The sequence below is a fragment of the Stenella coeruleoalba genome, assembly GCF_951394435.1.
Source record: "Stenella coeruleoalba genome assembly, chromosome: 1".
Taxonomy (NCBI): domain Eukaryota; kingdom Metazoa; phylum Chordata; class Mammalia; order Artiodactyla; family Delphinidae; genus Stenella; species Stenella coeruleoalba.
The window spans coordinates 54877846-54892447 of NC_137169.1; the positions used below are offsets into that span (position 1 = coordinate 54877846).

General features: G+C 37.6%; 1 protein-coding gene across 2 annotated transcripts in view; it reads left to right on the forward strand.

The window, feature by feature from the left end:
- Positions 1 to 13668, forward strand: part of UBE2U (ubiquitin conjugating enzyme E2 U) — a 96814-nt gene extending 83146 nt beyond the window's left edge. Inside the window, exons 10-11 of one of the 2 annotated variants that reach the window (XR_013830156.1) lie at positions 229 to 1907; positions 2029 to 13668. Coding sequence is in view for 1 of the 2 variants with exons in the window: in XM_079933930.1 (XP_079790056.1) it covers positions 229 to 410 (182 nt within the window). In the remaining variant the exon portion in view is untranslated. Of the gene's footprint in view, positions 1 to 228 lie in introns of both variants that reach the window. The other variant, XM_079933930.1, reaches the window with a different exon arrangement.
- Positions 13669 to 14602: the final 934 nt, after the last annotated feature.

Below are 14602 nucleotides of genomic sequence, written 5' to 3' on the forward strand. Positions count from 1 at the left end.
GCAGGGGCTCAGTACATGTATGAGCATAGAAAGATTGACCCAAAGGGAAAGAATGATTCATGACAAATAAGTTCATTGCAAAATGTGAAATTTAGAAACTTTAAAAAGGTTACTTGCATTCATTTAGATGATCTTAGGCATTATGCTACAAATGCAGGGACACTTTCTTTTTATTGTTTTTCCTGCCCATGTCTATTAAATTGCTGTTTTTTGTATTTCCCATTATAGTTCAAACTTTTCCTGATTCACAAACTGAAACAGATATCGTCACAAAGACAGATGAAACAAAGGAGCGGTGGAAGAGAAAAGTTTTACCAGTTGATGTTAGCATAAATGAGCCATGGGAAGAAGAAGTGGAAGATCTGGTTGCCTGGACCAACACTCTTGATACAGATGCTTTGGAAGACTAAGCCTAATGCTCGAGGATTTAAAAAATTACCAGCCTCAACCACAGCTCAGCTTCATGGAGCAACTTTGGAAGGCTCTCACAGCTTGGATTCCATTTTCTTTTCAAGTTGGTCTCATCCTATCACTGCAAGAACAAATTAGAAATATAAGTGCAAATCAGCGAATATGTTGTTTTAGATTTTTTGAGCTCTCCTTCATTGTTTGACCCTAAGTTAGCCAAGCAGCAGTGTTCATTGTGGTTTTCCAATCAGGGGTGTTATACCCAGCATTGTTAGGCTACTGGACACACATTTTTGCAGGCAGAACTTGGGTGAGGAAGAGGCTGGTATTGGAGGGGAACATTCAGGAGCTTCAGAGGCTGGACATTAACCCAAGTAGGGGATCTATACCTTGATCTCCATGTGCCTGAAGTATCTTGTTTCCTCTGTATTCAAGGGACAAGATGTCACCTGTCCAGTCCACCAGTGTTCCTCTTCTGTTTTCTCCCAGAGTCCATGCTCTATTTTCTCTTCGACCTTAACTAACCATCCCCTCCGATTCTCATATCTTTATTTTCTCTCTCTCTTTTTGCTGTGTTACCCCAATCTGCAAATATACTTGGTTCTCTCCTATTCTAAACTGTGTCTCTACCTTTGACCCTGCATTTCTACTTCCTTCAACACTATATCATTCATAATTTCTCAGATTAATAGTAATCTATCATTTGCTCTCTGTATTTCTGTAGTTCACTTCATGTTTGCACCCAATGCACAATAAAATCTATCTTCTGCTTATACTACTAGGTTAAAATTCACTATGATCACCAAAAACTTCCATATTGCTCCAGTTCACAGATTCTGTATCTTACTGGGCCTCTAGGCTATATTGGATATTATTGATCACTTTTCTCTCTCTTTTTTAATGTTTATGGCCTTGCCTTAAGAGAGACTTATTTTGAGGTTTACCTACCTACACACGCAGTTCTCCCTACAACACCACAAATTTATCTATCTATCCATCCATCCATCCAACCTTGGATCTAGGTATTAAATAGCTCTCTCCCTCATTTCTAGAGAAACTGATTTTAGTATTTATGGAAAAAAAGACAGAAGCTCTTATACATACTTTGATGTCTGGGCACTTCCCTGGCCGGTAGATATTTCCAAGTCTGCCTGTGGTAGTTCAGAAAATAAGGCCTCAACAGGTTGTAGTGCCGGACAGTTGTTATCCTCCCCAACCAGGACCACAAAATTCCGGCAGCCATCTTGGATCTCCCCCTCCTTTTATCAGAGTCAAAGTACAGTCAAAAGACAATTTCACAACCCCCACCCAGCTCGGTAACAGTTACAGTTCTTTCTACATCCAATAAAAGAGCCACTGTGAATGGCCTATCTCGTACCTCAGTGAAACTATAGACCGTAGCTCAAAGATGCATCTTGCTGACGGTCACAACAAGAGAGGCTGGGCCTCTGACTCCTCTGGTGGTTTTCTAGGAGGACAAGCATGTGGAGTGTCAACAGGTAAATAGCAGTCACTGAGGAATCAAACCCGAAAAGACCAGAACAGTCAACGAAAAATATTTCTGTGATATCAGCTGCTGCATATTGTATTTTGTCTTGTCTATTTAATCTTTTCTTTCAGGACAAAGAAGTTACATTTGTTGCTGACTTTTCCTGCAACCAGAAGACTGGGAGCAAAAGTGCGTGGTGGGGGGAGGTAGGGAGAGAACAAGTCTTTGGAATGGAGACATTAGTTAACAGAACAGGATAGTTAATTTAGTTATCTTCACTGTATCTCTGGCCGTTCATTGGGGGTCTTCAGTAGGGATTTCCCTTCTACCCCTAGCCCTTAGTGGAAGGCTTTTTGGGCTCTAGTCCAATGCTCTTCTCTACACATTTTTCTGGGACAGTCCCGCCACCATGAGAGTTGTACCACCCATGCGTATTCTCATTCTCTGACCTTTTTCTCCCTGCCTTAAAAGGCATCTTTGCTTCAACTTCTCGATGCATCTGAAACTCAATAAGCCCAGCTTAAACTCATTTCTTTCTCTTCATCCCACCCCAGAAGACCTCCTTCTGCCTCTTGTGCTCCTCTTTTCAGTTAATGGAAGGACCCCAAGATAAAACCTTGGGGATCACTATAGACTTCTCTCTTTCACTTATGGCCAGTTGATCACGAGGACTTACAAAATATTGTAAGCCCTTTAGATGTCTTAAATCCATCTTCTCATTCCGGTCCTTACCATCACTGTGTATTACCAAGTCCTTTTCGTCCACAGATGAGATTATTCTTTTCTTCGGTGATATCATTTACCTGCCTAAAATTCTTCAGAGTGCTGAAATTTTCTGCCTGAAAGGTAATGTCCAAATCATAATGTCCATCATGTCAGCCATCACCCACCCTCTCCAACCTGATCCACCACAACTCCCCACCTTGTGCCTAAATTCCTTCTGCTTTCCCATGTGTAACATGCTCTTTCCTGCTTCCTTGCTGTTGCTTATGCCATTTTCTGTACCTGGAATGCCTTTTCCCTTCTTCACTTGGCCAACTGCCATTCATCCCCTGAAACTTAATTCAGGCGCTGTCTCCACAAAGTCTTCTCTGCACACCACATACCCACCCCAGGCTCTCCATAGAGTGTGTGTTGGTGTGTGCAGTTATATTATATTGAAGTTGTCCATCTGCACATCTGACTCTCCCACTAAACCTTCAGAGTATAAGCCAACCAGATAGACTCCATTTCCGGATATCTCATAAGACTCACATAGCAACAGTTGCCACAGTTTTTCCACCTCAAACAAAAGCTCCTGTTTCACTGTCTTAGAATCTGCTGTAAAAAGTAAATTTGGAAAACTTAGCAAATTGGTAATTTAAAAGTGACAAAAAGGGAAGCTTTTATTAGCAAGCAGGAATATCTTGAGAGAATTGATTCTGGAAGAAGATGTTAGAGATTTTTTTGGTTTGTTTTTTAAACAGCTTCAGTAAGGTATGGTTGACATACAATTAATTGAACTATTTATTTAATATTTATTTATTTGGCTAGCTGAGTCTTAGCTGCGGTACGTGGGATCTTCATTGCCAGTTGCGGGATCCTTAGTAGCAGTGTGCGGGATCTTTTTTTTTTTTTAGTTGCTGCATGCAGGATCAAGTGTACAGTTTGATAAGTTTTGATATATGATACAGCCATGTAATCATCACTGCTATTCAGATTGTGAAGATATCTGTCACCCCCCAAAGTTTCTTCCTTCCTCTTTGTAATGTCTCTCTCCTGTCTGGGCACTTCCTGCCCTTGATTCTCATTCCTGGTTGATCCCTGATCTGCTTTCTGTCATTATAGATTAGTGTGTGTTTTTCAGATTTTTATATAAATGGAATCACACTGTAAATACTTGGTTTTTTCTAGCTTCTTTCACTCAGCACAATTATTTTGAGATTGATTCATGTTTTGTGTATATCATTCTTCTTTATTGCTGGGTAGTATTCTACTATATAGATATACCACAATTTGTTTATCCATTCACCTGTTAATGGACATTTGAGTTGTTTCCAACTGGAGACTGTTACAAATATAAAAACTGCTGTGGAATTTCACCCTAAGATGACACAGTGAGTCATGCTCTCGTATAATCCCTTCTCCTTGAGTGTGAACAGAACCTGTGACTTTTTTCTAGCCAATAGAATATGACAAAGGTGATTGGATAGCCACCTTTGTCAATTATGTTACATTATATAGGACTCCATTTTAGCAGACTGGAGAGAGATTCTCCTGCTGGCTTTGAGGAAGTAAGCTGCCATGTTGTAAAAATAAGAAGGCTGCATGGCCAGGAACTGCTCACTGCTTCTAGGAGCTGAGAGTAGCCTCTGGGTGACAGCCAGCAATAAAATAGTGACCTTGGCCTTATAACCACAAGAAATTGAATCTGTCAACAACCATGTGAGTTAGGAAAAATGCCTGAGTTCCAGAAAGGACTGCAGCACGACCAACACCTTGGTTGCAGCTTTGTGAGATCCTGAGCATCCAGCTAAGCCATGACTGGACTCCCGACTCATGGAAACTGAGATAAGTGTATGTTGTTTTTAAGCTGCTAAAATTCGTGGGCATTTGTCATGCAGCAATAGAAAATTAATATAGCCTATAGAAACACTTACATATCCTTGTATGGACACAAGCTTTATTTTCTCTTGGGTAAATACCTCGAATGGAAATGGCTGGGTCATATGGTGTATAAGTTTTTGAGAAATGGCCAACTATTTTTCAAAAGGATTTTACTATTTTACATTCCCACCAGCAGTGTATGAGAGTTCTAGTTCCTCTACATCCTGGTCAACTCTCGGTATGCCCCGTCTTTCGAATGTTAGTCATTCCAAAAGGTGTGTATTAGTATCTCATTGTTGTTTTAATTTGCATTTCCCTAAAGACTATGATGATAAGCATCGTTGCGTGTGCTTATTTGCCATCCTTATATCTTCTCTGATGAAGTATCTGTTCAAATCTTTTACCCATTTTTTATTGTTTTTTTTTCCTGTTATTAAGTTTTGAAAGTTCTTTAGGTATTCTGCATACAAATTCTTTATCAGATAAATTACAGACTTATCATTAACAAACTAGTAACTAGTCTGCCACTTGGTTTTTCATTATCTTAACAGGGTCTTCAAACAGCAGACGTTTTTAATTTTGATAAAGTCCAACATGTATTTTTTTTCTTTCATAGATTGTGCTTTTGGTGTTGTGTCTAAAAAACTCTTGCCTAACCCAAGGTCACAAAGATTTTCTCTTACTATTTCTTGTAGGAATTTTACAGTTTTAGGTTTTATGTTTAGGTCTATGATGCATTTTGAGTTAACTTTTGTATATGGTACAAGGAATGGATTAAAGTTGTGTGTGTGTTCCTTCCTCCTTCCTCCCTACCTCTTTTCTTCCTTCCTTCTTTCCTTCCTTCCTTCCTTCCTTCCTTCCTTCCTTCCTTTCCTCCTTCCCTTCTACCTCTTTCTTTCCCTTTCTTTCTTCTTTCTTTCTTTCCTTCACCATTTGCTCAAAACACTATCCTTTCTCCACTGAATTATTTTAGTACCTTTGTCAGAAATCAGTTAATCATATATATGTGGGTCTATTTCTGGACTCTGTGATCCACTGACCTGTGTATCTTTACATCAATACCATATTGTCTTAATTATACTATAGTTTTAATTTCTTGTCTTAAAATAAGTTAATGTTCGATAAGAATAAAAATATTCTTATTTTTAGAATAAGCCCATCAATTTCTACCAAAAATATCATGTGAAGATTTTTATTGGGATTGCAGTGACTCTATGGGTCAATGTGTTGAATATGGAAGTTAGATTTTGTCAGATGATTTTCCTGTGTCTATTGAGATAAGCATATGATTTTTCTTTTTCAGTCTATTAGTATGGTAAAATACATTGATTTATTTTATAAAATATTGCACCAAATTTGCATTCCTAGGGTAAACTCCACTTGGTCATGGTATGTTATCCTTGTATATGCGGTTAATTTGATTTGTTAACATTTCATTTAGAATATTTATATCTATGTTCATGAGGAAAATCAGCTGTAGTTTCCTTCAAATATCTTTGTCTAGATTTGGTATCAGAGTAATGCTTGCCTCATAGAATGAACTGGGGAGAATTCCCTTCTTTTTAATTTTCTGGAAGCGTTTTTGAAGAATTGGTATTATTTCTTCCTTGTATGTTTGGTATAATTCACCAGTGTAGCCATTTGGGCCTGTAGTTTTCTTTGTGGGATGTCATTTAATTACAATTCATTTTTGTATTGGCTTTATGGCTCGTTAGGTTATCCATTTCTTCTTGAGTGACCTTTGGTAGTTTGCATCTTTCATGTAATTTATCCATTTCATCAAAGGGGTCTAATTTGTTTAGCATAAGGTAATTAATAATATTCCCTTATTGTCCTTTTAATATCTGTAAACTCTGTAATTATGTCACTTATATCTTCTCTCTTTTCCCTATCGGTCTCGCTAGAGAGTTATCAGTTTTATTGATCTCAAAGAACTAGCTTTTGGTGTAATTTATGTACTCTATTGTTTTCTGTTTTCTATTTTACTGATTTCCATTATAATATTTATTATTTCCTGTCTTCTGCTTACTTTGGGTTTAATTTACTCTTTTTTCCCTTTAATTTGTTAAGATGGAAATGGAGGTCATTGATTTGAGATCTTCTTTTCTAATATAGAAATTTCATACCATGCATTTCCCTCTAAGTACTGCTTTGGCAGCTTCCCATTAGTTTTTATGTGTTACATTTTCATTTTCATTCAATTGAAAATACTTCTAATTTCCTTTTTGACTTTTCTTTGATCCATATATTATTTTAAGGTATTTTATTTACTTTCCATATATTTGGAGATTTTCCAGAGATCTTTCTCCTGTTGACTTCTACTGTAATTCCACGTGGAAAGAGAACATGCTTGTGTATGATATGAATCCCTTTAAATTTATTGATACTTGTTTAATGGCTCATAGTATGATCTATCTTGGCAAATGTTCCCTGTACATTTGAAAAACATGTATATTCTGCTACTGCTGAGTAGATAGTTCTATGAATGTCAGTTAGGTCAAGTTGGTTGATTGTGTTGTTCAAGTTTTCTATATCTTCACTGATTTTCTGTCTGCTTGTTTTATCATTTATTGAGAGACATGTTGAACCCTCTGACTATAACTGTTGGTTAATCTATTTCTTCCATCAGTTCTATCAGTTGTTGCTTCATGTATTTTGCAGCTTTGTTATTAGGTTTGTAAACATTTAGGATTATTGTGTCTTCTTGATGAGTGGGCCCACTTATCATTATGAACTGACCTTTGCTTTGAAATCTCTTTTGTCTGATAATCATATAGCCACTTCAGTTTCCTTGTGATTAGTATTAACATGGTATATCTTTTTCTATTCTATTACTTTTAACCTATCTGTTACAATAGTACCTATCTCTAGAACACTCAAAAAAATTAAATAAATTACTAACAGATGTCCTTTCCCTTCTCCATATTCTATTGGTTAGAAGCAAGTCACTAGACCCAGCCCACACTCAAGGGGAGGGCATAAACATTTTTAAAAATAAATTGCTTACAACAGAACATAAAACATGGTGAATATTCAGTGTATGTTAATTACTATAACCAATTGCTATTTCTCGTCACTATATTCAAGGCAATGAGAACAGTCCCTAATATATCAGTATGTTTTCATTACTTGGGTACAGTTGTATTTATATTTTCTATTTTTAGATGCAAATAGAAAAAATATACTAAAATTATGTGAAGGCCAAAATAGAAGTGTTTAAAAAAATCCAAATGAGAATATTTCCTATTATTTAACCTAAGTGAGGCAGCCTGGGATGGTAGTTAGGAGCTCATATTCCGGAGCCAGAATGCCTGAATGGATCCCCTATGTGCTTACTAGCCATGTGACCTTGGGGAAGTTACTTAACCTCCCTGCATCTTGGTTTTCCCATCATCAGTCAGGGATGGATAATAATAGCACCTAGATTCCTACAGTTGTTGAGAAGACCTCATGCATTGATACATTAATATTTGTAAAGGGCTCAGAACAGTGCCAAACCCATAACAAGTGCTCTCTATATAAATGTTTGATAAAATGAGAAAACAAACTTTACTTCCTTCCACTGATCATTCTAATAAAGTATGAAAGAAATTCATATTCAGAAGGCCTAAACTGAAGCCCATGAATCTGCAGTTTTATTAAATACTCCAGGTGATTCTGATGGAAATTATCAGTGGATGACACTTTGAGACACGGTATAATTCCAAGATTTATTTCAAATATGATTAACAGGGCACAACAAGTGGTATCAGTTGGTAATGGGAGTGTCACCGTGTGTGATGAAGACCCATGACTGAGTGCAGAGCCTGATTTGGAGAAAGATATCTAGTTTAATGTTGAGGTCCCCTAGCCCCCTTGTGACTGGTACAGGTGCATTCAGAGAAGGAAGGAGAAAAGCAGGAAATTCTCTTCAAATTTTTTATTCCTAGAAAGAAAAAAAATTGTTTTCCTATAATGTTTGGACTTACAGGCATGCGTCATTTTATTGTGCTTTGCTTAATTACACTTTACAGATAATTTTTTTTTTAACAAACTGAAGGTTTGTGGCAACCCTGCATTGTCAGATGATGGTTAGTACTTTTTAGCAACAAAGTTTTTTTTTAAATCTCTGGGAGTTCTTTATTAAAATTTTTTTCTTCTAGCTTTATTGAGATATAGTTGACACAGAGCATTGTATAAGTTTAAGGTGTACAGCATAATGATTTGATTTATATACAGCATGAAATGATTACCATAATAAGTTTAGTGAACATCCATCATGTCATACAGATACAAAATTAAAGAAATAGAAAAAAATTTTTCCTTGTGATGAGAACTCAAGATTTACTCTCTTAACTTTCAGATATAATGTACAGCAGTGTTAATTATCTTTATCGTGTTGTACATTATATCCCTAGTACTTATTTCTCTTATAACTAGAAGTTTGTACCATTTGATCACCTTCATCCAGTTCCTCCTCCCCCGACTCCCTGCCTCTGGTAACCACACATCTGATCTCTTATGAGTGTGTTTGTTTGTTTTTGTGGTATAATTGACCTACAGCACTGTGTTAGTTCCTAGTACACAATATAGTGATTCGGTATTTCTGTACATTTCAAAATAATCATCGTGATAAGTCTAGTTACCATAATAAGGTATTTTTAATTAATTATGTACATTGCTTTCTCAGACATAACGCTATTGCACACTTAATAGGCTACAGTATAAACATAACTTTTATATGCACTGAGAAACCAAAAAATTCATGTGACTTGCTGTATTGCATCACTCGCTTTATTGCGGTGGTCTGGAACCTGCAATATCTCGGAGGTATGTCTCTATGTCATATTTTTAGTTAAGTTTTTCAAATTTTCTTTATTGTTTAGACTCCTCTTTCCCTCCAGATGGCGCCAGTTAACTGTTATTTTATGTACTCAAGTCAAGGTGCACTGACATTTTCCCTGGAAGTCAGGCACCCAGCCTTCCTTGAGACTTTAAAGGTTTGCATAGCACATGAACATAATTTGAGAGTGGCAATATTTTGCTTTCCCTCCCCAGCAAGATGTTTACTCAATACTAGGAAAGGTTTACTAAGAGGAAAGTAATCCAGAGCTTACAAATTATGCGTGTTGATAAAATCACAGAACCATCCTGGAGAAATCAGTCAGTTCTGACCAATACCTTCAGGCAGGACCACACAGACACCACCCTCTCAGAGATGAGACTGAGTGCAGAGAGAGAACTAGAGAAGCTCAGGGTTTTGTTTAATGACTTCAGACACCAGTGCATCCACTGAGAGCTGCTTTACCTCCTACCTGAGGAAAGGGGCAGTTCTCTAGGGGCTGGCAGAGAGCCAAAAGGCTTCAAGGCCTGTCTCCCACCTTAGATGGCCTTTGCCTCCTTGCTTCTTACTTACAGACCCTGGGTGTCCCTAAAGAATAAATGCTCAGCATCTTTGCATGTGATGGGGGTCATGGGAGACCCTATCCTATGCATCCCTGTTTACTTGTTTATTAATAAAAGGTATAAGGAGACCCAGAATTTAATTGCTTTTGGTTTTTTTTTTTTTTTTTGGAGAATCAATTAAATTTAAGCCACTATCTCCAGAGAGTAAGATCCAAATCTTATCTAAATATTCAATTCCAGGAGGAATATTCAATATTCACCTTCCAAGAGGGAGTACTTTTTGGCTACTCTGAATTCCAGATGCAAAAACATAAGCCCACTTGATAGGGGGTTTTCATCATAAAAGACAGAGAACAGCTGACTCTCATTTTCTGAACAATATCCCTTAATAGATCTGAAGGCTAATTTTAAGTGTTCCACACTCATCTACTATCTGTACTAACCAACCCCAGCCCTTTTTGCTTTTTGTCGTGACCTGAATGTCCAAACCCTGCCTCAGACTCTTCACTTTCCTTTTAAGTTCTAGAGACACGACTAGAATTCAAATGAAAAGTGATCGCTCTAACAACCAAGGATAATTATATTTACAAGTTGAATTCCATTTCAACAAAAACAATGACAACATCCAATCTGATCTCTTGAGGCTTTTTTGCATGTCTCAACAACTAGATCATGTTAATAGTGCATTACTGATAGAGAAAAATGTTTCCTGTAGAGGAGAAAATCATATATAATAGATGTGTTCAAAAGTTGTTATACATGTTGAGGTCAAACTACATAATTAAGGTATCGTTCTGGTTAAGTGTATGTATAATAATTAATTTATAATATGCCTAAAATAAACCTCAGTCTATGTCACCAGTGAGGGCTATTAATAAAATACCACTTTAATGTTCAAATCATAACTGATTCCTAACATTGTGTGACCACTAGAAGTAAAAATTTCCCTATATTCAGCTGCAAATAACAGAAGACCTAACAGAGGATTAAAGAAATAGAGTTCATTTTTCTCACAAAACAAGGAATCCTGAGGTGGGAAGTTGCTGGCAGTGGTCCAGTTAGTTGTGCAATGATGCCATCCAAGACCACGCATTTTCTGTGTTTCCTCCCTGCCATTTTTAGTGTTGGCATTTGTCTCCATACTTTTTGTTTCATGATTACAAGATGGCTTCTAATGCTCCAGACTGCATCTCTGTGTTTAAGAGAGAAAGAAGGGGAGGAAAAGAAAGGCGAGTGATGCTGGCTGCTACCTCTGTTCCAGAGCAGAGGGCTACCTCAAGATGACTCAGTGTCTTCAATGCTAGAAAATAAAACTGCTGGCAAATTTACAGTCAGTTCTGTTAATAATACAATTTATCTATACATTCCCTTTTTCATTCACGGTTGATTCAATAGGTAGTTCACAGTATCTTTTGCCACATTTTAAAATGCATAAATTGATAAGGAAGGAAATGGTTGATGCTATATATCAATTTTTATTTTTATAATTTTGTACTTGGAAAAATGTCCTTCTCACTTGGAAGCAAATGAGAGACTGGCAATTGAGACTGCAGAAAATCTAGGCATTTATATCTTGGTTGGGTAACCAAATACCCTGGGTGGCCTAGGACAGGAGCTTTTAACATTTTCTGTGAAACCAGCAGATATAAAAAGAGTCCTAATACTGGGTCCTCCTTGAAGTAATTTCTTCTCAGTCATAAAATAGCTTGGAATGAAGGGATCATGAGATGATTAGGCCCATTCTGTATTTCAGAATTTGTAGGCTACGATGATGTAGACAGTCCACTGACATCTCATAAACTAGGGTGTGCTTAGAACTTGGCACACTGCAACACATGTAACAGCAGTTAGGGATGGTCAGGTCCAGGATGGCCCCAGAAAGAGGTGACCATATCAGCATCCACTATAAACTGCAGTCTAGAATTCAAGAGACCTAGATAGGGCCCAGGGAGAACAACGTACTGGTGCTCAAGAGCAATTTAGATAGTTATCTAAGAGCAGTAAACTACAATGTCCTGGAGCTGCGGAATTGATGCAGGAGTGGAGAAGAGTAGGATTCAGCATTTAAGACATTGACATGCAGAACTGATGTCACTCTATAAATAAAAGCATTCTGACACTTACATATCCAACCCCTCCAGCTTTGGGCCTTCAGTTGATTACTTTAGTGATCAAATAAGTCCAGTGCCATTGTTCCATATTAAAAAAAAAGTCTGATTTGTACAAAGAGAGAACTAAAAGAGCTCAAGAATTCTTCTTTATCTTTAACTTGGAATTGAATATAATTTGGCCAAAAATTAAAAGAGAACTTTATCAAAGAAAATCTAAAGAATGTTCAGACTCTCAAGATAGCTAAATGGAAGTGAACTTTTACTTAACTTATAAAGACGTAAACTCAAGGAATGTGCTATCTTGTTTTGGTCAGAGCACTTAAAAGATATCCTATCTTTGGCAAAAATAAGTAAATAAACACAATTACTATTAAAGTAAAGGATTTAGGAATGAGGAAACAAAGGCTGAATTTCATCTAGAAGCTTGGTAAATGTAGATCCAAATAGATACAGTCTTCCAAATTCAATTTGTCTTCCAATTTAAAAAGAGATATGTGAATTTAAAGAAAAATATGAATTTCTGCACTTTAAAACGGCAGCTCATGATTTTGCCAAAATCTGTTAGTTCCATTTGTTCTGAAGTCAAGTTATGAGTACAGTCTTTCTATGGACCAGGGCTATCTATTTTTGCATACAGATGGTATCCCCATTGTAGCCATCCTAACATCTGTAAGAATGTGGTAGTTGATTTGTTGCTCACAAGAGGAAGGAACCAAATAGTGTATCAGTTAGCTTCTGCTGTGTAACAAACTACCGTAAAACTCTGTGGCTCAAACCAACAGCCATTTATTTAGCTCACAGTTCTTCATAGCAGTTTGGGTTGGGCTTAGCTTCTCAGTTCTTCTCATAGCATTGGGGCTCACTCATGTGTATCTGCAGTCAGCATCTAGCTTAGCTGAGGTCTGTCTAATCTACAGGACCCCAGCTGGGATAGCTTGTCTTGTTCTTTTTGGCCTTTCATCCTTAGTTGACTGGCACAGTCTTGTTTACACAGCAGCTGGACAGGTTTCCAGAGTGAGTGGAAATGTTCAAGGTCTCTTGTCACCTGGGTTCAGAACTGGCACACCATTACTTCCACTGAGTTTTATTAGCCAAAACAGGTCACAAGTTCAGCCCAGATCTGAGGGGAGGACAAATTGACTCCATCTCTTAATGGGAAGGGCTGCGAAGACACATTGAACAGGACGTGAATACGGGGAGGAGTGAGGAATTGTGGTCGTTTGTGCAATCTACTACAGAAAGGATAGATAAATCAATACAAGTCTTTCTACTACCAGAAAAAGAAGTCTTCACGTGCCAGGCATCGTGCTGCGTAATAGAGATTTTGCAGGAGATGCTCTAGTAGCTATACTATGTCACGTGAAATATGGAAGGATAGGCCTGAGCTAGATAAGTGGAAGGTGTTTGCCCCAAGTTTTTATGCCAGGAGCAGTTTCTTTGGTAAAAAGTAAGCACTAGCATGCTATAATGTAAATAGATTGATTTTTTAAAGAATCAATCAGAATAATCAGATCTGGAGATTTACCTTCCCTATATGTTCCATAAAGACTTGGATTTTGTCTGTGTTCTTCCCTGCTGTATCACTCAGGCCTTGACCAGTGCCTGCCACATAGTAGACACTCAATAAGTGTTTGAACATTGATTTAAAGTCTCTTGGTAGAGGGAGGAGGTAATGGGGATATAAGTATATGTATAGCTGATTCACTTTGTTATAAAGCAGAAACTAACACACCACTGTAAAGCATTTATACCCCAATAAAGATGTTTAAAAATAAATAAAGTCTCTTGGTAATATAACTATGTGAACAGAAGGACAGAAGAAGGCAGATAACAATGGTGCTTTTGTGCTGGGGACAAAATCATTCTGGGTGTTCTCACTGGTGTACACAGGTATCTCTGGGTTTTTTTGTTGCATATTTAACCTTTTCTGTTGGTATTTAACAGGAGGGAAGTGTAGTAGAGTAGATGTTGCCCACCTGGTGCAGTGATCACCATTCCCAGGTATGGTTGGAAGTGGAGTGGGATTGAGGTGGGAGTTGGGGGTTGACCTCATACTTTTTTGGAATTTGAATCAGTATGTTTGCAGACAAAAGAGAATAGGGCAATCAAAGCAGAGAACTACCAGAAGAGCAGACACTCCATTTTTATTCTTCAGCTACTAAAAGTCTAGATCTTACCTTCCCCACTGCTGACCAATGGCAGTGACTTTGGCGGGAGAGAACAAAGGAGTTGCGTACAGTTAGCTGGGGACCAGTAGAGAATACTGGGACCATTTGCTCATTCTTTATTCATTTATTCATTCATTCATTCACTCACTCATGTATTGTGATGGTTAATTTTATGTGTCAACTTGACTGGGTCACAGGGGGCCCATATATTTAGTCAAACATTCTGGATGTTTCTGTGAGGGTGTTTTTGGATGAGATTAATGTATAAACCAGTAGACTGAGTGAAGTAAAGTAAATCCCTAATGTGGTGGGCCTTACCCAATCAGTTGAAGACCTGAATAGCTCAAAAAGGCTGACCTTCCCCTGACTAAGAGAATTATTCCCATCTGTGGACTTGTACTGAGATATCAGCTCTTCCTGGGTCTTAAGCCTGCTGGCCTTCAACTGGAACCACA